Here is a 27,249-nt window from a genome sequence, read left to right on the forward strand (position 1 = left end):
ACCTTTATTCCTGGTTGAATGTGCCCTGGGAGTAATGGGCAGTTGTCTTTTTGCTTTAAGGTAGCAGATTTGGATGCATTTAACAATCCATCTGGCTATACCTTGTTTTGATATTGGGTTACCTGCATGAGGTTTTTGGAATGCAATAAATAGCTGTTTAGTCTTTCTGATGTTCTTTGTTCTGTCAATGTAGAACATTAATGCTCTTTTGACATCTAATGTATGTAGTGCTCTTTCAGCCACAGAATCTGGCTGTGGGAAAAAAACAGGTAGTTCTACCGTTTGATTTAGATGGAACGGTGAAATAACTTTTGGTAAAAATTTTGGATTAGGTCGTAGGACGACCTTATTTTTATGTATTTGTATAAAAGGTTCCTGTGTTGTGAACGCTTGAATTTCACTTACTCTTCTCAGAGATGTAATGGCGATGAGAAAGGCAACTTTCCAGGTTAGGAATTGTATTCCGCAAGAGTGCATGGGTTCGAAAGGTGGGCCCATGAGTCTTGTTAGGACCACGTTTAGGTTCCATGAAGGAACAGGTGGTGTTCTTGGTGGTATAATTCTTTTAAGACCTTCTATGAATGCTTTGATGACTGGTATCCTATACAAGGAAGTTGAATAGGTAGTCTGCAGGTATGCAGATATTGCTGCAAGGTGTATTTTAATAGAAGAGAAGGCTAGCCTTGCTTTTTGTAAATGGAGCAAGTAATTTATTATATGTTTTGGAGTTGCGTTTAGTGGTTGTATCCGATTATGATGGCAGTAACAAACAAATCTTTTCCACTTACTTGCGTAGCAGTGTCTAGTGGATGGCCTTCTGGCCTGCTTTATGACCTCCATACACTCTTGGCTAAGTTGTAAGTGTCCGAATTCTAGGATTTCAGGAGCCAGATTGCTAGATTCAGCGATGCTGGATCTGGGTGTCTGATCTGTTGGTTGTGTTGCGTTAACAGATCTGGTTTGTTCGGCAGTTTGATGTGGGGTACTACAGAAAGATCTAGCAGTGTTGTGTACCAGGGATGTCTTGCCCACGTTGGTGCTATTAAAATGAGTTTGAGTTTGTTTTGACTCAGTTTGTTCACTAGATAAGGGAGGAGAGGGAGAGGAGGAAAAGCGTAAGCAAATATTCCTGACCAGTTCATCCATAGGGCATTGCCTTGGGATTGCTTGTGTGGGTATCTGGACGCGAAGTTTTGGCATTTTGCGTTCTCTTTTGTTGCAAATAAGTCTATCTGAGGTGTTCCCCAGAGTGTGAAGTAGGTGTTCAGAATTTGTGGGTGGATTTCTCATTCGTGGACTTGTTGGTGATCTCGAGAGAGATTGTCTGCCAGTTGATTCTGGATCCCCGGAATAAACTGTGCTATGAGGCGAATTTGATGGTGGATTGCCCACTTCCATATGTTTTGAGCTAATAAGCTTAACTGTGTTGAATGTGTTCCTCCTTGTTTGTTTAGATAATACATCGTTGTCATGTTGTCTGTTTTGACAAGGATGTATTTGTGGGTTATGATTGGTTGGAAAGCTTTTAGTGCTTGGAAAACTGCTAATAATTCTAGATGATTTATATGCAGTTTTGTTTGATGTATGTTCCATTGTCCTCTTATGGTGTGTTGATTGAGATGTGCTCCCCACCCTGTCATGGAAGCATCTGTTGTTATTACGTACTGTGGCACTGGGTCTTGGAAAGGCCGCCCTTTGTTTAAATTTATACTGTTCCACCATAGAAGCGAGAGGTAAGTTTGGCGGTCTATTAACACCAGATCTAGAAGGTGACCCTGTGCTTGAGACCACTGTGAGGCTAGGCATTGTTGTAAGGGCCTCATGTGCAGTCTTGCGTTTGGGACAATGGCTATGCATGAGGACATCATGCCTAGGAGCTGTAGTATTGTTCTTGCTTGTATTGTTTGATTTGGAGACATGTGTTGAATGACTCTGTTGAAATTGTGAATTCTTTGTGGCGTTGGCGTTGCTACTCCTTTTGTCGTGTCTATTATGGCCCCTAGATATTGCTGTACTTTGCTTGGCTGAATGTTGGATTTTGCAAAGTTGACGGTGAACCCTAGTTTGTAGAGGGTTTGTATAACCTGATTTGTGTGGTTTGAGCATTGTGTGAGCGAACTGGTTTTGATTAGCCAGTCGTCTAGATACGGGAATACATGTATTTGCTGCCTTCTGATGTGTGCAGCGACTACTGCTAGGCATTTTGTGAATACCCTTGGAGCGGTTGTTAAACCGAAAGGCAATACTTTGAATTGGTAATGTATTCCTTTGAATACAAACCTTAGATATTTTCTGTGTGATTGATGTATTGGTATATGGAAATATGCGTCTTTGAGGTCTAGGGTTGTCATGTAGTTGTGTTTTTTGAGCAATGGTAACACTTCTTGTAGTGTGACCATGTGAAAGTGGTCTGATTTGATGAATGTGTTTACTACTCTGAGGTCCAGAATTGGTCTCAGTGTTTTGTCCTTTTTTGGTATCAAGAAGTACAGTGAATATACTCCTGTGTTTATTTGTGTGCTTGGTACTAATTCTATTGCATTTTTTTGCAGTAATGCTTGAACTTCTATCTCTAGAAGCTGTGAATGGTGTTTTGATAAATTTTGTGATTTTGGTGGTATGTCTGGAGGGAATTGCAGGAATTCTATGCAATAACCATGTTGGATAATTGCTAGGACCCATGTGTCTGTAGTTATTTCCTCCCATGCTTCGTAATATTGACCTATCCTTCCCCCCACTGGTGTTGTGTGGGGGGGGTGAGTGACGTGTGAGTCACTGCTTGTTGGTAGTGGTTTTGGGGCTTTGAAATCTTCCTCTATTCCTAGGGAATTGCCCTCCTCTATACTGGCCCCGAAAGCCTCCCCTGTACTGTCCCTGGTAGGTGGACGGTGCGGACTGTGAGGTACTGGCTTGTGTGGCCTGACCCCGAAACCCTCCTCTAAAAGGTGTTTTGCGGAAGGTGGTATAAGATCCTCTGCTCTGCGGGGAGTAGAGTGCGCCCATGGCCTTGGCAGTGTCAGTGTCCTTTTTGAGCTTTTCTATGGCTGTGTCGACCTCCGGACCGAACAGCATTTTTTTGTTTACTGGCATGTTAAGTACTGCCTGCTGAATTTCCGGCTTGAATCCAGACGTTCTGAGCCATGCGTGCCTACGGATGGTAACCGACGTATTAATGGTCCTTGCGGCTGTGTCTGCTGCATCCATAGAGGAGCGTATTTGATTGTTGGAAATGTTTTGACCTTCTTCAACAAACTGTTTTGCTCTTTTTTGTAGATCTTTTGGGAGATGTTCAATGAGATGCTGCATCTCATCCCAGTGGGCTCTGTCGTATCGCGCTAGCAGGGCTTGTGAGTTTGCGATGCGCCACTGGTTTGCTGCCTGGACAGCGACCCTCTTCCCGGCTGCATCAAACTTTCTGCTTTCTTTATCTGGGGGAGGTGCATCCCCAGAGGTGTGTGAATTTGCCCGTTTTCTGGCAGCCCCTACCACCACAGAATCTGGTGGCAGCTGAGAGGTGATGAATACAGGGTCCGTAGGAGGCGCCTTAAATTTTTTGTCCACTCTAGGCGTTACTGCCCTGCTTTTGACTGGCTCTTTGAAGATCTCCTTTGCATGGCGAAGCATGCCTGGGAGCATAGGCAGGCTCTGGTAGGAGCTGTGGGTGGAGGAGAGGGTGTTAAATAAAAAGTCATCCTCTACTTGTTCAGAGTGTAGTTCCACATTATGGAACTGAGCTGCTCTAGCCACCACTTGTGAATAGGCTGTGCTGTCCTCAGGTGGTGATGGCCTAGTTGGGAATGTGTCTGGGCTGTTATCAGACACTGGTGCATCGTACAAGTCCCACGCGTCTTGATCTTGGTCATCGTGGCTCATGGCGGTGTGAGCTGGCGAATGTGACGGGGTGTAAGTTGGTGAAGCCGGAGTTACAGGTGGAGGCGAGGGAGGAGGTGTTACCGTCTTTGCTGTTTGTTGCTGAGGAGCCTCTCGTGCTACAAACTGAAGTGTTCTCTTTCTTTTGACAGGTGGAAGGGTACTGATCTTCCCTGTCCCCTGCTGAATAAAGATACGCTTCTGCGTGTGATCCACTTCAGTGGATTGCAGTTCCTGTTCGAATCTGTGTCTTTTCATTTGTGAAGACATAGAAAGTTCTTCAGTATAGGAGCCTGAAACTGGGTCTGTTGGTGCTTTTTTCGGCTCCGAAAACCCTGTTGTTTGTTTTTTCGGCTCCAAGGTAACCTTCCTCTTCTTTTGTGCCGAAAAATCTTCGGCGCCACTGTCTCGGCGTCGATCCGTGTCGACACCGAACTCTCGGTGTCGATGCTTCTCTTTAGCACTCTCTCGGTCCCGAGGAGGCTGCGTGCCGGTGTCTCGACCGGAGTCGGACGATCTCGACACTGAATGGGCCTTTTTCGGTGCCGATTGTTGGTCACCGTGAATTTGGGTTGAGCCATGGCCGGTTGGCAGTGGCGTCCCCTGGGCCTTTTTGCCTTTTTTAATTTCTGATCTCGACGTCTTACTCACTGTTTTTGGATGGTCGAGTTCGTCGGAGTCTGAATCCTGGATGGAAAAGGATTCCTCCTGTTCCTCTTCTGTCTCGAACTGTCGATGCTCTTTTGGCGTGGACGCCATCTGCAGTCTTCTCGCTCGACGGTCGCGCAGAGTTTTTCGGGACCGGAACGCCCGACAGGCCTCACAGGATTCTTCGCTGTGCTCGGGTGACAGGCACAGGTTACAGACCGAGTGTTGGTCCGTATAAGGATATTTGTTGTGGCATTCAGGGCAGAATCGAAACGGGGTCCGTTCCATCGGCGTTGTTCTCCACGCGGTCGGGCCGACTAGGCCCCGACGGTGTGCCGAAATCTACCCCGAAGGGCACCGAAGCGCTTCGATGTTCAATGCGTTGTCGTATGTGTTTATCTCGAACCGGATCGCAACGATACCGTCGAAAATCTTCCGTTTTCAGCTATCTTTCCGTTCCGAAACTCGGAGCGACAGGAACACGTCCGAACCCGATGGCGGAAAGAAAACAATCGAAGATGGAGTCGACGCCCATGCGCAATGAGCACAGAAGGAGGAGCCACTCGGTCCAGTGACTCGAAAACACTTCTTCGAAGAAAAACAACTTGTAACACTCCGACCCAACACCAGATGGCGAGCTAATGCATACCATGTGTATCTACAGCGACAGATGCCATCGAACATATATTTTTCTATACAAAACCTATTGGCTGGATTTGTCTCTGAGTGTGTGTGCCTAATTTATTGGCTATGTGTATGTACAACAAATGCTTAACACTACTCCTTGGATAAGCCTACTGCTCGACCACACTACCACAAAATAGAGCATTAGTATTATCTCTTTTTACCACTATTTTACCTCTAAGGGGAACCCTTGGACTCTGTGCATGCTATTCCTTACTTTGAAATAGCACATACAGAGCCAACATCCTACAGCAAGTGACCCCAATTCATGATCAGCAACTGGCTGACCCAAAGCTCACAGTCTGCAATGGTATTGCTCACAATAGATCTTTCGACAACAGACAGCTGAAGCTATTGCAAAGAAGCTGTCTGAATGGAACCATTAGCTCTGAATCATTGCAATCTATTAACTCAAAATGTCTAGATTTGGGGTAAAGCATGTATTTATCATAGATGATCAGCAACCAGACCGATTTCTGAACTGCAATGTTTTGAACAACAACTTCCAATGAACTTGCATATACATAATTTATTTTAACATTTTGACAAATGGTGTAAATCGTCTCATTGGGTAGGTAACCCTACATTGAGAATTAAAGGGGCATGGTAATGAGGGACAATTTGTGTGATCTGTTAGGAGTGGTGTGCCCTTCATCAGAGAGCGAGGATTTTATTGTGCATTGAGTAAATTACTAAATTAATAAATCAGTGGGTAGGAAAAGCATTAAGGAACTAGTTTAAAAATATATCACACCCTTTAAAATATTATTAAGCAGATAAATACTAGACGTTTCCTTTTGCCATAAAGAAAGGATACAACAGACCTAAAATAATTAAACATGCATCAAAATAGGAAGGTAAACAAACCGATACATTAGTGTAGATGTACTTGCAAGGGAAGCATATAGACAGGCAGACTCTGCAAACAACAATCCGTTTTCATAAAAAGTTGGAAATGAACATGCAGAGTCTAAAGACATTACCTTTCTACGATGTTTCCTTAAATCACTAGGCTGACAGATGCATGCAAAGAAAGGATTAGAAGAAAGAATATTTACTTTGCCAACATATCCCGAAAGTGTTAGCATAACACCACAAATGTAAGTCATAAGAAGTAGAACATGGCTTGAAATATGTGCAAGCTTGCAATATATTTGAAGAGTCACACAATGTAATGTTTCAGTTAACACATTCCATGCAAGCATTTGCTGGCAGCAAATAGTGAGTAGATACCATGAAAAGTCTGCTGCATAGCAACTACTGCAATGAATTACTTACCACTAGGGACAGAGGAAGTGAGACATTGGGCTAAGGTCACACAACAGTATGAAAATGAGTCCTAGCATGCACAGCACAGCCAGTGAAGCACTTTCATAGTACTTTTTAAACAATTCAAGGACCTAACATATTTTCTTAATAATACCGAGGAAGTCATTGATTTAGGGACTTTTTAAATAGATGAATAGTTGTCTACTCCTTAATTTTTGACAAGGTAATAGTTAACAATCAAACCAGACTTCTGATTTACTATTTTGTATCTGGGTTTTCTAATAGAACACATTGTAATTTCAGACATGTCAAATTATCCAATCCCGAAACATATGATAATTAGCCTGTGAACTATAGTGCAACTTCATTTTCTCAATTGTTATCTGAAAGTTTAATTCAGAAATTCTTAAAACCAAGCGTGAAAGTTAAGACTGCGGAGCTTCAGTTGTTTACCTGAGAAGGCTGTGAAGAATCACTATATGTTGGGGTGGAACTGGGAGGGGAGCTGGATGAATAAACTACGGACTGGTGGGTAACAGAGGTCTGGAATGAAAATGAATATTGCAATGGAGACTAAAATAATAATGAAAATGGATAAAACTTTCTGAAACAAAACGCACAACAACAAATGACAAACATAGGATAACAGATGAAACAAAAGAAAAATGCTGAACACTGTTGACTGTGGGTGATATGATGAAAATACAGTTACGAACATTTATATCAATTACAAAATAAACTGAATGTTTAACGTACAAAAAGATGAGATCAAGTAAATAAAAAGGAAACTAATAAAAAGGGAAAAAACTATGCATATGTGCTACAACAGATGGTATTTGAAACAGCAGGGCAAACAAATATGCAGTGCACTAGCTGACAATGTAAGTACATTAATTGAACAATTATGTGCATTCTGTGAAATGACTAGGCTAACATCCACTCAAACTGAGCAAAATCAAAATATAATGGGTTCTGATTAGAAAGCACTGGAGGGACGTACAGGTATATGGTGAGGTGGTACTATCTAGTAGAATTCAGGACCTATGGCAATTTTGCAATACCAAAAAACAGATACAATATGTTACAAATCACTACACCAAGTATAACATAAACTGCGAGGAAATGGGGTGTATTATATGGTGTGGTTGTGTAACATCATGTAATACCACTATCAACCCCTAAAGGACCAGTCAGGTTTAGTTTGTTAAACACTTTGCTCAAAGCCACAGCTACCCAGGTTTGAGTTGTCATCCTTACACAAAAGAACAAGTATGAAGAATTAAAAATGCACCAAAACAATTGCAGGAAAAAGGAAAGAGACACTCAAGAAATCCTACACAAATTTATAAAACAAAACAAAAATAGACTAGACTTTTAGATATTTTTAGACACTAAAACAAAAAAAGAGCCTCCAAGGGGTTCCAGGGATACAGAATTTACAAGTAATAGTAAATAACAGTTATTTACTTAACTTCAAACAAGCACTGGCATATTCTAAGAATTTGAGGCAGATTGTTTCAAGATAAACTTGGCTAAGTATCAATGCTGCTACTTAGAGGTACTAAGCAGTGACCAGATAGGGGACCGGCAAGGTCTACAGAAAAGGTTGCCATGACGATATGCTGAAAAAGCTGTGTGGTCAACGGGGTCTTCCTGGGGCTACTCCTAAGTCCACTGGTTTGTTCAGGCAACCTTGGGCACAGGGGTCGACGCCCCTTCGAAGTCTTCGAGCTTTGCAAACGTCCAGGTGCCACTGAGCCACTAGCCGCCAGGTACATCGCTTTCATTGGTTCCCTTCTTTTGATAGTAACTTATCTTCTGGGTGACCAAGATGCACTCAAATGGTCCTCCTGGGTCCAGTAGACTCAGGGGCAACATTTAAGCATCTGGTCCTGATCCCTCACTACGGGCCAGCAGCGAGCGGGAATCTGAGCTACCAACCCACCCCAGCAGGATTCTTCAGTTACTGTGGTCCTGTGCCCTGAACAGGAAGTCAGCCAACTGACCCCCCTGGACTTTCTTTCATCAGCTCACAAGTCGACGCCTCCGCAAGCAGGACACAGCAGACACAGTCCCTTTGCCTCTGCTAGCCACCAGGTACTGAAGGTGCTGTCCACATCACTGCAACCTCTCTTCATTGGATCATTGGTGCAGCAGGGTAGCCCTTCAGTCATCTTCTCCAACTCAGTGAGATCCAAGCTCTGGGCTCCTTTTATGGCCATAAAGAGTCCTTATGGGTGGTCGCAATCACTAGCCAATGGGCTATCAGGGTTCCTCCTGCCGATGACAACTTCCTGTGGAGTGACACATCTAAGTTGACAGAACCCCTCTTCTCAGTCTCGAGAGCTTGGCAGCCCAGCCCTTGGATGTGGCAGTGTTAGACCGGTTAGCCTTGGGGTTGTCTTCCCTCAACTTTTTGCTCTCACTCTTCCTGTTTTGCTGAATTTGTTTTCGTTGACCTGCACAATTTACCACTGCTAATCAGTGCTAAAGTGCTTGCGCTCTCTCCCTTAAACATGGTGAAATGGATTTACACTCAATAGGCACATTTGTCTTACTTGTTAGTCCCTAGTAAAGTGGTACTTCAGGTACAGAGGGACTGTAAATTAAATGCTACTGGTGTGTCTGCAACTCTGATTGTGCCACCCACTTAAGTAGCCTTTCAAACAAGTCCCAGGCCTGTCACTGCAGCCCTTGTGTGCAGTTTAAACTGACATTTTGACCTGGCAAAATAAACCTTTTACCAGGTCAAAACCTTCCTTTTCAATAAGTAAGTCACCACTAGGGTAGGCCCTACACAGATATAAAGGCAGGGAGCATTGTAGTTAAAAAGTCGGACACGTGCTTTTAAGTTTTGAACGTCCTGGCAGCGAAAAACTCACAAAATTCATTTTTCACCACTGGAAGGCCTACTTCTCCCATAGGATAGCAATGGATTACTTTATTACATTTAATAAGTGATAAGTTTTGATCGGGAGTAGGTAGGAAAGTCACTTTTGGTGTCTGAGGAACTGAAACTTAAAACCCTCTTTAATGGTAAAGTCTGATTTTAAGTTACAATTCTGAAAATGCCACTTTCAGAAAGTTGCCATTTTTTTGTCCTAACCTTTTGGTGCCTGCGGCCTGTTTACTGAGTCACATGAACAGGTGTAGTTGGCCTCTGTGTATTCCTTCCAGACAGCATTGCAATACAGGTTCTGGGTGTTGTCAGGATGGGCCATCCCGGACTTCATGGGGGACGGGACGGAGCTATCATCTACCACACTCACACTTCAAAGATTCTGGCTGATATCACACACAAATGACCTCTCACTAGCCTATTGTGCCCCCATACAGACTGGGCAAGGAGGCAGGAAATGACGGCCACCTCTGTAGGGGCCAACTCCAGAAACTGCTTCCACTTCAAAGCTGGTACCAGGTACAAATATTGGACTCAGAGGCAACTCTTTTGTACAATCCTGGACCTGTGGATTCTACAGGACACCTTGCTGCTTTGTTTGCTGAGAAGGATGTCTAGATCTGCACTCTTCATCCCAGGCTAAAGTGACTTCCAAGTGTCAGCTGACTTACCTGCTAGAGCTACAAGAGCATAACAAGCTCCAGAGGCCTCCCTGCATCTGCCCAGCTGACCTGCTGCCAGGACCTGAAACTGTACCTGCCTGAGCCAAGCTGGCATCTGCTGGAGTGAGTGTCTGATCCCCAAGAGGTGTATCCCAGGTTTTGGATCTTTGGTGTGGCATCAGTGGAGCTCCTCTTCAAGAAAAGGATACAAACTGAAATTCTGAGCTCCTCTTGACAAGGCCTGTTCATGCCCAAGATAGTGGCACCCATGTGACTCATTGCACTACAACCATCAGCAAAGGATGGCAATGCAAAATCTGCACTTCATGCTCCAGCATCTACAGCCCATGGTGACCGCGACTCTCCAGTAACAACCGTCTGTGACCTCAGACAGGAACTTTGAGCTACAGCGTTGAACATCTGCGACACCCAGTCTGCTCTTCACGCAAAAAAACAAAAAACTACAATTTGACATGCTTTCCCTGCTCCTTGCGACCTCCTCCACCAAAAACGGACCTCTTTGATTTAGAAGGGAACTTTTTCAGCAGGAATAACCTGGTCCCTGTATCCAGCCTGTGCTCCATTGTGGCTGGACTGAACTTGTGACTTTCACCTGGTCTCGCATGACCAGATAAGTGCGAGTAGCACTTTGAGCTTTTAGGCGCTACACTTACCATAAATTTATGAAATTGCATTTATCCAGTTCTACTGATCGGATTGGTCATTTTGGTGTCAAATAATTTATTACATTTTACTTCATTTTTCTAAATTGGTGTGGAATTTTTCTTTTTGTTGCGTTTTCAGTTTATTACTGTTTTAGTGCTGCATAAATACTTTACACGCTGCCTCCAAGTTAAGTCTGAAGCTACCAGAGGGTTAATCGCAGGTTCATTTAGTGACTTTTTTAGGTTCATCCTTGAAAAAGTCCTTGTGGATTTGGCTTGAGTAGGGTTTCCCCTCCCTCAACCAACCACCCAATGTCACACAGGCTATCTGTGGGCCACATACCTATGGAAATAATGGTTTGATAACTGGTCCCCCCTCTCTGTTCCTGCGCCAGCTTTTCTACATACACAATAGTGCAGCCCCTCCTATCTGTGCTTTCTACTTGCCTTTGAAAGGTGGCTTCCCCTTTGAAGCTTGCCTTTTGGGCCAACACCCTGTGTGGCTTCCTGCCAAAAGAGGGTAACTCCTCCTCCAGTGGAAGGCCTCTATGGTTGCCTTTCCTGGGAAGTCTTTTGACACTTCCGCAGGAGGGCAGAAGGCTGTCTTGTGGCTAGCTCCAGCAAACAGCCACGGGAAGCGACTGGGCAACAGAATGGCAACTTTTTAAAATTTGCATGTGGCAAAAAGTTACATAATTTTAACTTGGGCTTTAAGTAGGGCTTACACATGGTCTACTTTATTAATATGTTCCACCCTGCCTTAGGGGTCAATAGGCCTACACATAAGCAATGGAGACAAGCAATACACATAAGCAATGGAGTTTGGACTTTGCCACTTCTTTGAATGGCAAAGTCAAGTTAGTAGCCAGTTAGTAGCTCAAATCTGCCCTTCCAGTGCAATGGCACAATGGGAGCCATGCTCTACCTTACCCCACCCAGGGTAGCACAAGGGCTGTTGTCTTTGAGGGACACTAACCTTTACACCCTGGGTACCCCAGGTACCATATATTAGTGACTTACAAGTAAGTCGGACTATAGTAATTGGTAATAAGCCAATCAGCCATGTGCCTTGGGTCAGAGCACATGCAATGAGTCCTGTTTAGCAGGGTTCAGGGCATTTTAGAGCCATTACACTAGTGTTTAGTAGTCAAAAAGGGGCAAAGAATGGGGTGACACCTTAAAAAGGAACATGTTTACTTACCTTGTAAGCATATGCGCATGAGCATCAACTCCATTGTTAGATTGTTTTCCCACAGTGGGGGGGGGGCGGAATGATGTGTATAGTAAACATAAGTGATGATATGTCCATGTGCAAAAAGTGGAAAAAACTGCAATGGCCACAGGTGTCCGGGGACGAGGGTGAGGGTGGGGCATGTGAATCTACAGCACTACATGATGATTACAGGGTAACATATTCTGTTCAAGGCATGGATGGTTGTAGATACACATGTTCTGCATAGACTGTAAAGCAGTATCCCTCAAAAGCAGTGGCTAACCTGTGGGTGTTGCAGCTTTGTGAAAAAGAGTAAATAGCACTGCTAAAACATCCACACAATGTTTAGTGAAGGTGTGTGGTGTGGACCATGAGGCTGCTTTACATATGCCAGCTACGGGAATGTTTCCTAGAAAAGCCATGGATGCTCCCTTTTTCCTAGTAGAGTGTGCTCTAGAAGGAGTAGGTAAAGTTAATTTGGCTGTAGAATAGCAAGCTTGAATGCATTTTACTATCCAACTAGCTATGCCTTGATTTAGGTAAAAGGTTGCCTTCTGTCTCTGTGTAGCTGAAAAAGATGGAGGTGAAAGCTGAAGCTCACCAACATGCTTAAGTGAAGTGATGGCGACTAAAAATGCCAAGAGAGGAACTGAAGGGAGCATGAGTACAGGGGTTAAAATGGAGGGCACAGGAGTCGCATGAGAACAACATTAAGGTTCCATGAAGGTGCAGATGGAGCCCGTGGTGGAATAACTCTTGGGCCCCTCCATGAAGGCTTTAATGACTGGTATCTTGAAAAATAAAAAGGTATTACCTGTTTTGTAGATAGGCAGCAATTGCAGCAAGACGTAATCTTACCGATGTGAATCCTAACTCAGCCTTTTGTGAGTGAAGCAAGTAGCAGACAATGTCTTGTACAGTGCTTTGAAAGGGTCAATGTGTTTTGAGTGTCAGTAGCAGACAAAACTTTTCCATTTTGCCAAGTAGCAAGCTCTAGTGGTAGGTCTACGGGCTTCTTTAAGAATGTCCATACATTATGGTGGTGAATTAAGGTAACCAAACTATGATCTCAGGAGTCAAATTGCTAGGCTGAGAGTTTTGGGGTCTGGGTGCCTGATTTCTCCATGTTTCGAGTGAGAAGGTCCGGCCTCTTCGGGGGCCACTTGTGGGAAACCTCGGAGAGGTCTAGTAGTGTTGTGAACCAGGGTTGACGAGCCCAGGTGGGAGCTACTAGGATCATTGGGAGAGATGTCTGTATGAGTTTCCGAAACAGAAATAGGAGAGGAGTAAAAGCATAGGCAAATTTCACTAACCAACTCATCCCTAGTGCATTGCCCTTGGGTTGTGGATATGGCAACTTGGAGGCGAAGTCTGGGCATTTTGTGTTTTATGCGGTTGCCAAAAGGTCTATTTGAAGGAACCCCCATCTCTGGAAGTATGGGAGGAGAACTTGTGGGTGGAGGTCCGATTTGTGGACTTGCTGCAGCCTGCTTAGCAGGTGTGGAAAGTCTTTGTCTGTGCCTGGGAGATGCTCTGCCATCAGGTGACCCAGTTGTCTGGCGTTCCATAAACGCTGTACTGTGAGATCTTTCAGATGCGCACCCCATCCTGAGTGAGGCATCGGTTGTGACAGTTATGGATGAAGGACAACTGCATGAATCTCAAAAAGGACAAAATGGAGATTCTAATCTTCGGTAAATACTCAAACCTCTGGAACAACTCCTTATAGCCAGCATAGCCCGGACCTGCCCCTCACCAAAATATCACACCCGTAACCTCAACATCATTCTCAACAGCGAACTCTCCATGAAACGCCAGGTCAAGTGGCTCCCCCTTGGCATGAGGAAGGTAGTGACGCAGGCCCTCATCACAAGCAGACTGGACTACGGAAATGCACTCTACGAAGGCAGCACCAACAAAGTCATGCACAGACTCCAGACAATCCAGAATGCAGCTGCCAGACTGATCCCCAGCCTGCTTAAGAGAACCAACATCCCTCAACACCTGTAGGACCTCCATTGGCTCCCAATCCAGGAAAGGTGCCTCTTCAAGCTCCTGACCCATGCCTACAAAGCTCTCCATAACAAGGACCTGCCTACCTGAGCCGCCAATCTCACCTCCACCAACTGACCAGGAACCTCCGCTCAGCATACATCGCCCTTTCAAAGATACCATACATACTCCGCTGAAGCGCCAGAGAATGCTCCTTCTCCCACCTCACGCCAAACCTGAAACGCCCCCACCCTCGCAAACCCTAGCTGACACTTCAGAAAGGGACTGAAAACCTGCCTTTTCGAATAAACACCTGCAGCAAGTGTCTGGATACCCACTCAGGGGACAAGCTGCGCTCTACAAATAACACCTGATTGATTGAACGTGAGGAACAGTGTCCAGAAAAGGCCACCTCTTCAACATGCTGTTGGTATTCCACCGCTGCAGAGTGTGATAAGTTTGGCGGTCCCAACACTAGATCCTGTGACTGAGACCACTGACAAGCTAGACACTCCTTTAATGCACACATGTACAGATAGGCATGGGTTACTATAGCGATACAGGAAGCCATCATCCCTGGAAAATGCATGACTGTCTTCACTGTTATCTGTTGATTTGGTTGAAATAGAGGTAATAGTGTCTGAAAACTGTAAACTCTTGCAGAACTGGTACAGGCTAGTCCAATTAGTGTGTTTAGAATGGCTACTAGATATGGTTGCACCTGTAGAGGTTGAAACTTGGGAACATTGATTGCAGGGAAATGTGTATTTTTTTTCTCTGTGGAGATGAGCCGCCACCACTACCAGACTCAGTGAATATCCACGGTGCAGTTGAGACCCCAAATGGAAGGACTTTGAACGGGTAGTGTTTTCCACCCACCACAAACCTGAGATACTTGTGATCAGCTGGATGTATTGGTATGTGAAAATGTGCATCTTTTAGGTCTAGTGTAGTCATAAAGTCACTCTGTTGAAGTAGTGGAATCACATCTTGCACAGTGACCATGTGAAAATGCCCCGATTGAATAGATTCATTCAGTGGCCTTGGATCTAGGATTGGCCGCATAGAACAGTCCTTTTTGGGTATAAGGAAGTATAGAAAGTATACTCCTTGTCCTTGGAGTTGGAGAGGGACGGGTTTTATTGCTACTCTGAGGAAGAGAGCTTGGACCTCTTGTTTGAATAATGTTTGATCTTCTACTGAGAACCAATGGGTGCAAGGTGGAATGTCAGGAGGTGTGGTAATGAGCTCCAGACAGTAACCATGTTGGATAATATCCAACACCCACTGGTCTGATATTATTGTGACACTTGTGGGTAGAAAATTGTGTACGCATCGCCAGACAGGTGTGAAATGATTGAGGTAGAAAACTGAAGGTACTCATTGTTTGGTAGTGGAGGTGGTACCACGTGGGGAAGCACTTTTGTCCATACCCTTTGTATTGTTTCCTCTATAGGAGCATCTATAGTAGGCTTTGGTGGGGGAGTATTGGCTCTGACCACACTGGTATGAGGTGGAGGCTTCTGAAGCGGTTGCTTTTGAACCTACGCAATAGCTGTAACGGCTGAAGGAGCTAATATATGCAGGAGTTTGTAGGGCTCCCATGGACTTTGCCATTTCAGTATCCTTTTTTCATTTTTTCTAGGGCCTCATCGACTTGGGGGCCGAAAAGAAGTGCCTTACTGAAAGGAACATTCAAAATATTGTGTTGGATGTCAGGCTTGAAACCTGAAATATAAAGCCAAGTGTGTCGTCGGATCAGGGCACAGCGCATAGAAGTATTAGATATGAGCTTGGCCTCTGCAATCAGTTCCTGTCCCCTTTTCCTATGCTCTACAGGGAGATGTTGAGGGAGCTCCTCCATTTCATTCCAGTGAGCATAGATGTATCTGGCTAGCTGACACATACAACTGGCGATATGCCATTGGTTTGCAGACTGAGCTGCAACCCTTTTACCTGCTGCATCAATCAACTTGCTTTCTTTGTCAGGCGGTGGGGTATCACCAGACACTTGGGAACTGCCTCTTTTCCTTGCACTGGTGACTACTAGTTCATCAGGTGGTACTTAGCCTCTTATCCATACAAGGGGATTGAGGGAGAGGGCTTATATTTGTTGTCAACCCTGGAAGTGATTATACGAGCCCTAACTGGGTTCTTGAAGATGTCTTCTGTGTGGCGTAACATCTATTTAAACATGGGCAGGTGCTGGGTGTATGTGTGTTGAGGATAGTGTTATTAAAAAGGACATCCTCTTCCAGAGGTTCCCTATGAAGCTGTATGCCATTAAAGGTAGCTGCCTTAGCTATGAGCTCCTGGTATGTGGTGAAATCATCAGGAGGTGATGGGCCTTTGGGGTACAAACCTAGGTCTGTGTCCACTTGAGGATCAACATCCTAAGAATCCAAGGGGTCAGTGTCTGGTGCTATAGGAAAAGAGTCATCCACAGTATCAGGGGGACCAGTACCATCACCAGGGGACCCCTGAGGGAATGTTTCAAAGGGATCTGCATCAGCCTGTAGTGAAGATGGCAAGTCAGGTGGTGGCACAGGAAGTGGGGGGGAAGTGGTGAGGGTGTTGGAGGCAAAGGACTGGTGGCATTGTCCATCTTCCTTCACATTGCTGGAGCAGGGACATCCAAAGCCTCTGAAGAGATAATTGCCTTTTTGAAGGTGGTGGCAATGTAGGTGGAGGCTTCGCTAGAATCTGTCTAGTTTTGGGATGGATCTGTATTTGTTCCTGCCGGGAGTCCAATTTCTCCTGTAGTTTATGGAGAATAGGCTCCACTGGTAAGTCAATGGTCTTTTTTGGGTGTGGACCTCGAAGGTTTTGGGATCCGAGCTGAGTTTGTGTTTTCCCACCAAGCATAAGGATGTTGTCCATTGGCTTGGCACTAACGGTTGGGCAGGAGCCGAGGTTATTGGTGCCGAAGTTTTCAACTTCGGGTGGTGTTTCAGCAGCAAGCTCCGAACTTGTCTCTTGGTGCTGACCATGGCCTACAGGCAGTGGTGGTCCCCCTGAGGGGCATGTGGTACAGTACTCTATGCAAGGCTCCAGAGTGACATTGGTGATTACAAAATTAAACTCTGGGTTGGATTCTGAACTGGCCTCAACCGAAAATGCCTCCTCTTCTGCAACCAAAGACTGTGGATGCTAATCCTCACTGATGTCTTGATGCCCAGAAGTGGTCGGGCGCGTCTTCAGCGGCCTTCTGTTGCATTTTGAGCCAGGATGCTCAATGGTCTCGGAGCATCTTCTTCAAGCGTTATGCGCAACAGTCCTTGCAATCCGCCTCCCTGTGACAGACACAGGTTACAGACCTGATGGGAATCATGCCATGGGTACTTTGTGTGACAATGTCGGCAGAAACAGAATGGCATCCGTTCTATTACCAGGAAGGCATTGTACGGAAATTGTACAGGAGATTGTGTATGAAGGCCCCAAAAGGGAAGGCTCTCTGGGAGCACTGACTGATTTCCATCGACTCGCCAGACCGTTCTACCTCAACATGCAGATGGGAGAAACGTGATTAATAACAATACCGGCAAGAATAGATTTGGAACCGAAAGAGAGACACGACGACTGTCTCGACCCGGAGCGTAAGCACACACATCTGAACACAGAGCGAGTTGATGCCCATGATCACAGAGGAGTTACTACCTCGTGACTTGAAAGACTTTCTCAAAGAAAAACAACCTGCGCACAACACTAGATGGCAGGAGTATGCAGAGCATATGTATCTACACCCACACATGCCTCGAACAGCCTTTTCCCTCACATGGACATTCACTACAAAAATATCTTGCTGCTTCACATTTCATGAATATTTTACATTTCGGTAATTTTTAGCAAGACCTAGCTATCTTTTACTTTTATGCACTGTGTAATGCTGAAAAAGACCAAAACATTGCTAAAACAGACGATATTTGAAAGACACCAAAGCATCTAAATTATTCATTAGATGTCATACAGATACATGCATTTTCTCCATTTTCATATGTGACTAACTCTTAAGTCATGCATTCACATATAGCTACTTGAACTTCATTTATATGTAGCACAAACACACACATTCATTGCTTTTTCACATAAAGAACCTAATTCATGTGAAATCGTTACTAGTATAAAACTAAGCTAAACAATTTCCAAGAGCAAAGAAAATGTGGCAAATAAAGCCAGACTTACATCACCTTCCCAGAGCTAAAAATGAACAGTACATCTTTGAGGAGGCCAGCAGCTCGAGTATTCCATGATGAACTGCAGTGCCAACTAAGGTGCAGCGGGTGAATAGCAGTTACTTACCTCCAACACCTGCAATCCTTGGTTGGTATGCTTCAGCTATTTACATATTGTAATAATTCCTCACTGACTTAGATAATGAGAAATTAAACAGGCATATCAATTTAGGAAATATCCTGTGCTGGATAAGTAGGATTACAAGTTAGCAAATTTTTCTTCTTCCTCATAGGACTTTTTTAATTTTGATAATCAAATACAGAATAGAGTGGCCAGTCCATGCACAATTACAAGCAGTGTAAATAGGAAGAAAGGTGGCAATTGGAAGGAAGGAAAGAGGAAGAGGTCAATGAAATAGGTTGTAGGCTGCAGAGGGTATGCCCCCTGAACACTGAACCTACAGTATCGGTGGGACAGAATATCAAGAACAAAATATATATTTTTAAAAAATAGTTAAAGTCTAGATTTTCTATATCTAACACCACATATCTGTACCTACGTGTTACATAAATCTTGGAGGAGGTGCACAGTTAAGGAGTTAGGAATAGTAAATCTATACTTCTCAAATACACTTACCTTTCAATAATTTGTCCCTCGATATTTTGTCCTTGATATTCTTATACAATAATTCTGTTGGTGTTGAAATTTACTAGTACAATCACCGCAGAGCCTGCATACCCCATTTGGCACGGTTGACTAGCAGGATGTGAGCAAGGTAAGAAGCCTTAGTGAAACCCAGGATTGAGGTAGATACATCCCAATCGATGCCCAAAAGTGTTTGGCTTGTCGGTCTGAAGGAAAGACCATAAAGAGGATTGAATCTGAGATAGCTCCAATAAAAAGAAGTTCACCGTCGTCTGGAGGTGGTTCGCAACAAACTATGGGGAGACCTCATTCAACAGCTAATCATTGAGGTAGGGGAAAACTAGTACTCTTGACCTCTGAAGATGGGCAGTGACCACCTCTCATCTTTGTGAATACACTAAGGGCATTGGTGAGCCTGAAAAGGAGCACAGCAAACAAAGTTTGAACCGCAGGTAGTTTGGCCTGGTGTATGGGAATGTAAAAAAATAGCCATCCAGATCAAACTCCAACATCTATTCACCCAGATCCAGGTCAGAAAAATACTCAGCCAGTGTGAGCATCTTGAATTTGTCCTTGCGAAGGAAGGAGCTGAAAGGACCAAACCTCTGCCCTTCGGCACAAAGCAACAGCACAAACAGCATCCAGCCCTTACATCTGAGGCTCCTACCCTCTTTATGGCTCCTTTGTCCAAAACAATCTGCATCTCCTTAAAAAAACCGGACAGATTGTCATCCAAAAGATGCTCTGATGTAAGTGGCACGTGTAGTGGGTTGAAAAGAAATGGGAAGGTGTAGCCCCACTGGACAATTTGAAGGACCCGCCTGTCTGATGTAATGTTCTGCCATCTAGACAGGAAGTGACTTCTACTGAATAGTAGAGTGCCACCAAGACTGCATTAAGGAGGTCTGAAGGTTGTCGCTGGAAGGGTGGTGGCTTGGGATATACACTGCCTCTTATGGCTGTGTAATTGTCTGTTGGGATCATGGTCTGATCTCGAAAGGCAAGGAAAGCCTGTTGGGCAGGCAGCTGGGCTGATGCTGTTTATAAACCAAGCCTCTGAAATATACAGGAAAAGGGCAAAACTGGCAAAGGTCTGGGGCTGTCAGACTAGTGCCGGAATGCCTAAAGTGTGTGCCATTGCTCAGCTCTTTAAAAAGTTCCAGGGCCAAGTTTGCCTTCTCGTCAAGTACAGTAGATGGACATGTCCATTAAGGATGCCTGGATGTTACCTGATAAGCTTGTGGATGTCATCCATGCGTGGCGCTGTAGCATTACACTTGTCCCAATATTACTTCATAGATAATTGGTGATGTCTAGGCCCGAGCGGATGGCAAATTAGGCCACATTCCGACCATCCTGAATGGAGTGTGCCACGGAAGCCCATAGGTTTTCTAGGACTGCCAGTAAAATCTCACCAACTATGTCCCAAACCATCCAGTATCAGGTGAGGTATGCAACCCACTGGCCTCTTGTAGGTTCATGTACCAATTGGCTTCCTCATGAGGTGAGGCAAACCCTTCCCATTCCCCACCATTATCATCTCCAAATGTCTGGCTATGGTCTGAGTCAGACAAAAAGTTGGTATAGTGTAGGCATGGTAATGGAACAGTGTCTGAGCCTGAGGAATTTAGTATTGGCTGCACCACACTAGGATCTAGGCATGACCTTGGTCAAGAAAAATTTGTCCGGAGTCACAGTGTGGTGGTTCCTCTGATGCGGTCGGTGCCAGCATCAACATCCAAGGAAGCCAGAGCCAAAGTTGGCATCGATAACGCTGCGGAATCAAAAGTGGGTTCAAGGAGAACTGACAGTATCAAGGATGAATATGCCAGAGGTAACTCAACTGTAGGACCCTGTGGTTCCTTGGGCCTGAAGGCACATCAGAATGACCCGGAAGCATGACAAAGATGTGCATCTCGAAAGGCTTCAGCCTGCTGCAATGTCAGAGAGGGAGCTTTATTGATAACTCCGGCATGCAAAAAAAAAAAAAAAAAAAAAAAAGAACTGGCACTGCATGACCTTGGATATGGAGAAAAGAATGAGCCAGGGTTCTTCCCAGCAATGGAAGATGCCCTGGACCACCTCTGAGTGTAACTGCTATTCGTGGTCCTCTAGGTGTTGGTAGCTATGATAGTCCGCCAATGTGTTTATAAATCCTGCCAAGTAATAAACAACTAGAGAAATTCCATGGTGAGCCAGCAACTTCCAAAGGTGCAGACACCATGCTTCCCAACCCAACTCCCTCCTCTCTTGTTGCAGGACAACATGGAAGTGAGCAACTGTTCTAGCCTTCCTCTGATGTTGGGCAAGAAGGCCTTAAATAACAACAAGATCACCCACAACTCCAACAAACTGATATGCAGTCAAGCTTCTGCTACAAACCAGGTTATTCTGAACTCTACCTCTGCCAGATGCCCTCCCCAACCCAGAAGCAACCTATCCACTTGTCAAATTTGGGTGGGGAAGGAGAGAGGTCTGCTACTAACCAAACTGTGGTCCAGCAGTCACCAATGGACGTCTTTTGCAGTCTCCTGCAAAATAAGGATACAATCCGACAAGCTCTCCTAATGCTGTGCCCACATTAGGCCCTATTTCAGAGTCTGCATATGTCATTAGGCATGTTTCAGCAGCATGATATAAAAGGCCAGTAATCCCAGCAGCATCAGTCACCCATTTCCGAAAGTCCATTAAAACGTAGCTTTTCACTCTACACAAAAAAAGGAGAAAATAAAAAAAGCCTTCAAGGTCACTTGATCTCTGTAACCCCTTTCCGTCTCACCTCCCTTATTCAAGACTAATCGTCATTAGTGCCTTGATGCCTTTGGGTATTTGTTGCGCTCTATAAATCCCATTCATTTCATCTACACTGAGAGCCTGAAGAACACAGGTTTAAATATCAGGATCATAGTCCGAATGTCCTGGTCTCTTCACTCCGGCGAAAAGAGGAAAAAAAAAAAAAAAAAAAAAATTTGTACTGTTCCATATCCAGAATGCCTCACCTGAGCAGGAGAGTGTCAAGTGCGACGAGAACATCGACAGAGAACCACAAAGATGACAAGAGGTTTTCCGTCATCTGGAAGCGGTTGATGTTTCCCTAGGGTGAGTCAACCTTTAACAGCCAGTCAAAGAGACAGGGGAAGAAGGGTACCCCTCAACCTCCAAAGCTGTGCTGCTACCTTACCAAGCACTTTTATGAACACTCAAGGGGCACTGCTGGTGAGACCAAACGGAAGCACAGCGAGCTGAAAATGCTCTTGGCCCATAGTGAACCAAAGGTAGCACCTGCCTGCATCCAGGACGGGCATCTGGGAATAATTACAGTGAAGGTCCAACCCCACTATTTGTCTCCGGGGTGCAGAGCAGATACGAACGGGGCTAGCATGAGCAACTTCAACTTGTCCTTTCACGGGAAGGCGTTGAGGGCAGCGATCTAAAATAGGACGAAGTCCTCCATCCCCCTTTGGTACCAGATAGTAGCTGGAGTAACACACAGCTCCTACTTCCAACCGTGGAGCCCCCTCTATGGCCATAGAGGGGCCAGCATTGGAAATAGGCCTCTTTGGCCTCACGGTCGGCATTTCCTCCTGCAAGATGTACAGGTGGTCTTTCGTAAGCTGCCCAGATGCTTTGAGAAGGAAATGTCAGATCCTGCCTTCGACAGGGTGGCTGTGTGTCAGAACGGACACATTAAAGTTGTTTTCCAGCTGTGATTGCTAGTGGGGCAGAGGACTGAGTGGCACATTGTCCCTGATGCCTTAGGCATTGTCTTTGTAAGCAGTGACAAAGACCACGAAAAGACTGAAAAACCTGTGAGGCTGGCGCAGGGGCCTGGTGTTGGCAAAATTGAAAGTCTCTGCTATAGCCACGAAGGGTGTAAAATTGCTTGTTCTGTTGGGGCTCACTCGGGAGTCAATGACCATGCTGTGGCCCAGCTTTCATTAAAATGATCCAGAGCCAGATTGGCTTATTCACAAAGAGCGGAGGCCACTGACCCGCATGTTAATTAAGGATGCCTAGACAACCCCAGATGAGCCCATCAAACTCATTCAGGCATAGTGCTGAAGTGCCATGTTTGTTCCCACGGCAAAATCTAAACAGTTGAGTCCAAGCCACAGCGAACAACAAACTTTCTAATGTCACATCCATCCTGAATAGCCCACAGGTCATCCGGGACAGCTTGCAAAATTCAAACCATCGTGTTCCAGAGGGCATGTCAGCAGAGACGTGGAGAAGTGTGGCTCAATTGTTAGAGTGGCAGACCCTGATGCAGAAATCTGGCCCGGGGCCAAGGATCAATTCCCGCCTCTGCAGGTCTTGGGCTAAATTTCCTCAGACCTGATAATTCTCGCATCGGTGCCTAATCTAATTCATGGGTCCCACTCTGTAACTCTGGGCAATAGCTTGCTTAATCTCCACAAAGGCCCCAACAGCGCTGGGATGCCTGGCTTCACCTTGGAGGTTGCCCAGGAGTGGGCACCTCACAGGGAAAAGCCAGGAGGGGTTCCACAGCGGTATGCGTACAGCGCCTTGAGACCCTAACGGGTGAGTAGTGCGCTATACAAGTACGAAGTTTACAGTTTACAGAGAAGTTGATGGATCTGGGAGCAAGGCTTCCAAACCATTCAATGTGTGATGACTCGGGATCAGGTGGGTGGTGGGAAGGAGCTAGGATTCATCTTACTTGAGGATGCCTGTACCATTAAATTATCAGGCTTAGGATGCTGTGTAATAAAGTCTGGTTCTTCTGGTGATGGTCTATGCCAACAAGCGATTTGTCTTAACTGGAGGTGCACAGCATGGTGTTGCCCAAGCACACAAAAGGGTATTTGAGAGGGCCTTGTTGAAAGGTAAGAGTTACTGTAGGTGCTGGGGCAAGTCGGAGAACCTCTGTGAAGACATCTTTCTTTGCCTCCATGGTAGCTGATTGTTGCAAAACAAGTACTTCTGCGTCCCTCCGCATCACTACAGCAAAGTAGGCACTTTCTTCATAGCAGGGCCAGAAGTGAGAAACCAAGCCAGTGTCTGGTGAGGTGTATAGCCCACTTGCATCTTGTAACTCCTCATACCAATTGTCCTCAGCATTTAGGACAATAAAACATCCCCTTCACCAAAACTGACATTTTCGGAGTCTGTGCCAAAGATATTGTGCAATACTTGGACTCTGTCATGAGGTAAGGACATAGTATCCAAATCAGAAGGGCTGCCATATGGCTGCATCCTTGAGGGATTGGGATGCAGCGTAGGTCGAGGTTGGGATGAGCTGGGTCTAGAATCAAAGAGCAGGCTGGGTTCAGCTCCTACATCCATAGCTAGTGCTGTTAGCACTGGCATCAATGCTAAAGGAACTAGAATGTGGGATGGAGCCCGGACTGAAGGTGGCACCGGGGCAGTACCCAAACCAGGTATAGAAAGCATAGACTGGAAGTATGCCTAGAGATTCTTGAGAATCCATGTGGCCCGAAGGAGTACGCCAGAGGGAACCAGTAAAGTGCGTGCCGCAGATACACAGCATGGCCTTCTGAAAGGTCTCAACCTGCTGAAACACCAACTATGGCCTCGTGATTTGGCGTGCACCAGAACCAAGGTTGAACTCTGATAGAGACTGAGAGCAAGACCGGAAGGCATGTTGATGTCCTCGCTCTGGAGTTCAAAAGAGGCAGAAGAGGCATAGTCCTGCTTGGACCTCTTAGATTTCTTCTTAGACTTACCCAATGACTGTGACTGTGACAAAGCTCTGACGCAGAAACAAATTTGAAAGCAGGGACAGGACCTTTCTTTTGACTTCAACTGATCAGGCCGTGGCATATTTCTGAGTTTGGTAATACAAAGTTTCACCTGTGTTGTAAGGCCTTTGGGTTCATCTAGGAGCAATCATTGCAGGTTCTGGAGTTGTGTTCCAATCGCTGGCACTACATGATTAGGTCGTGAGGATCTGTTTGTGTCAGTTCCTAAAAGGCTTAAACCCTGTTATGGGAGGCCACATTGCTTGCACACGGAAAAATTTGAGAAAAAAAACAAAACTCATCAGAAAACGCACAGTGGAACAACTTAAGGGTGGAGTTGCAAGATATCACCTTCACTGCTTTCCGGATCCAGTCTGACGCCTGGAGAATATTCATTCACAAGGTGAAGAATCTGTGGTTGGAAACGTCCTTCGGAAATCTGCTTACAACAGACTTACACGGCTTAAGGAATAAGTTACTTACCTGACTTACCTGTAACTGTAGTTCTCCAGTATTGGAATCTTTCATAGAGTGACATGCTTCAATCATTACCAGTCATCAAGATGGAAGTTCTTGGTACCATTAAAAAGTAGTGTCAACATGGACATAACCTATAGGCCCTGGGAATTTTGGTTTAGTACCATATCATAGTCATTATGCAAAAATGGACTAAACTTAAGGATCACACAACCCTGTAGAACCTTCCTGGGAAAAGCTACAGTGCCTCAGATTTTCACAGCACTAGTGCTTACCAGAATAACTGTAATGAGAAAATAAAGATGAGCTTCTTAGGGGAGGTGGGTGGGTCACACGTGACTATGAAAGATTCCAATACATGAGAACTACAGTTACAAGTAACTTATTCCTTACTCCAGTATTGGAACTTTCATAGATTCACATGCTGGAATCAGATTAGATAGCAGTACTGAGCACAATTTGTAGTAGATACACACCTTTATATCTATACCTTTGCTAATCGAGAATAAAATGTGCATTAGAATTAAACGGATGGTGGGATGGAAGAAAATTGGCTGACCTTTATTGAAACGGGTGTCACAGAACAGCTGGACTTACTGCTGCATTACTGCTGCATTCTTGAGGATTAGTATTGAGTGAATGTATGAGCCGTTTTCCATGCCGCTGCTCTGCATATGTCTGGTAATGATACTCCAGCAAATGGCGCTGTGGATGTGGACACAGCTCTTGTGGAACAAGATCAAACTTTTGTATTCAGAGGCCTACCAGCTCCTTTGTGACAGAAAATAACAGCTTTAGAGATCCATCTGGAAATGCTTTGCTTAGTTAGTGGAAATCCCTTTCTAGGTGCGCTGTATGTGATTAAGAGCTGATTGGATGCATGAAAATGTCTTGTTCTGTGTAGATAAAACTTAAAGTATCTTTTATTACCTAGAGAGCAGGGTCCTTCCCACCAAAGTCTGCAGATTTGGGAAAAAGACTAATGCCACGGGTTCATTGAGGAAATCAGACGGGACGTTCGGGACAAATTTAGGGTTAGTGTGTAGTATAGTTCCATCATCCCTGAATTGAAGGAAGGGTTCCTGGATAGTGAAGGCTTGGATTTCGGTTACTCATCCAGCTGACGTCAGGTCGAGAAGGAGAGCTACCTTCCAGGAAAGGTACTTTCTATCTACTTTGTGGATAGGTTTAAAAGGTGGTTTCATTAGCTGTGAAAGAACTGTGTTTAGTTGCCAGTGAAGCAGAGGCAGTCTTACCCGCGGGAATGTGCAGAACTATTCCTTAAGTAATTCCTTAATGAGCCTCACCTACTACAGAGATGGAGTTTTCAGTGATCTCCTAAAACGAGAGATGTCTGAAAGATACTCTTTAATAGAAGAATGTGATAATCCGGACTAAGCCAAGTGTAGTATTTATGGCAGAATCTGCTTCGGTGACGAAGAGATGGGGTGAATATTTGAGGTTTGGCACCATATGCAAAATCTCTTCCATTTCAAATGATATGTCCTGTTAGTACTGTCCGCTCTTGCCCTAGCTAGAATTTCCCTGGAGGATGAAGGAATGTATAAGTGCCCGAATTTGTAGAACTCAGGAGCCAGGCCGCTAACCGAAGCGACTTTGGGTCTGGATGTTGAACTTGACCCTGGTTCATTGTCAATAGAGATGAAAATTGGTTAGAGTGGTATGTGCCGTTGTGCCCAGAGGAGTAAAAGCTCTGTAAACTAGTGCGGATGCAGCCATGCTGGGGCTATAAGTATCATCTTGAAGGGCTTGGCTTTTATCTTCCTGATGTTCTGCCATCAGATATATTTTGTGGCAAATGCACAGTTTCCAAATTAGCTGGGCTTCCTGAGATAGCAAATGGGATCTGGTGTCGCCTTGTTTGTTTATATAGAGCATTGTTGTATTGTCTGCTCGTACAAGCCCCGAGGATTGTTGAATTAGGGGAAGTAAGATGCACTGCTCTTACTACGAGAAGGACGATGTGAAGGCCTTGTGAGAAAGTAGCTATTTGCCACTGATCTCGAGGTCATGAAGAAACGCTCCCCAGCCGTCCAGGGAAGCATCTGTGGTAATCACTATGGGTGATGGTTTAGCCAGGGATGGTAGGCCGTGTGAGAGATTGACTGGTTGCGTCCACCGAGCTAATGAATTGACTATTGTTGGAGTCACATGGACGATGTTGAAGCTTGCTGTTGCGTGTTCCCACTGAGTGTCCAGTTCTTCCTGAAGTGGAGGCATGTGTAGGCGGCAGTAGGGTATTAGATGGATAAAGGAAGACAATGCTCAAAAGAGGTTGGCAACGGCGAACCGAAAGGGACGCTCTTTT

The 27,249-nt window shown here is 45.0% G+C and overlaps 1 protein-coding gene across 14 annotated transcripts in view; it reads right to left on the reverse strand.

The window, feature by feature from the left end:
• PPFIA1 (PTPRF interacting protein alpha 1) overlaps nt 1-27,249 on the reverse strand; it is a 540,698-nt gene that overhangs the window by 188,295 nt on the left and 325,154 nt on the right. For 6 of the 14 annotated variants that reach the window (XM_069221881.1, XM_069221882.1, XM_069221880.1 and 3 more), the window contains one exon: nt 6,925-7,014. The exons of 3 other annotated variants lie outside the window; for them this stretch is intronic. In XM_069221881.1, coding sequence (XP_069077982.1) covers nt 6,925-7,014 — 90 coding nt within the window. Of the gene's footprint in view, nt 1-6,185; nt 6,216-6,924; nt 7,015-27,249 lie in introns of all 14 variants that reach the window. 5 more of the 14 variants (XM_069221884.1, XM_069221890.1, XM_069221895.1 and 2 more) reach the window with 1 other exon arrangement.

The sequence above is a fragment of the Pleurodeles waltl genome, chromosome 3_1 (genome assembly GCF_031143425.1).
Source record: "Pleurodeles waltl isolate 20211129_DDA chromosome 3_1, aPleWal1.hap1.20221129, whole genome shotgun sequence".
Lineage (NCBI taxonomy): Eukaryota > Metazoa > Chordata > Amphibia > Caudata > Salamandridae > Pleurodeles > Pleurodeles waltl.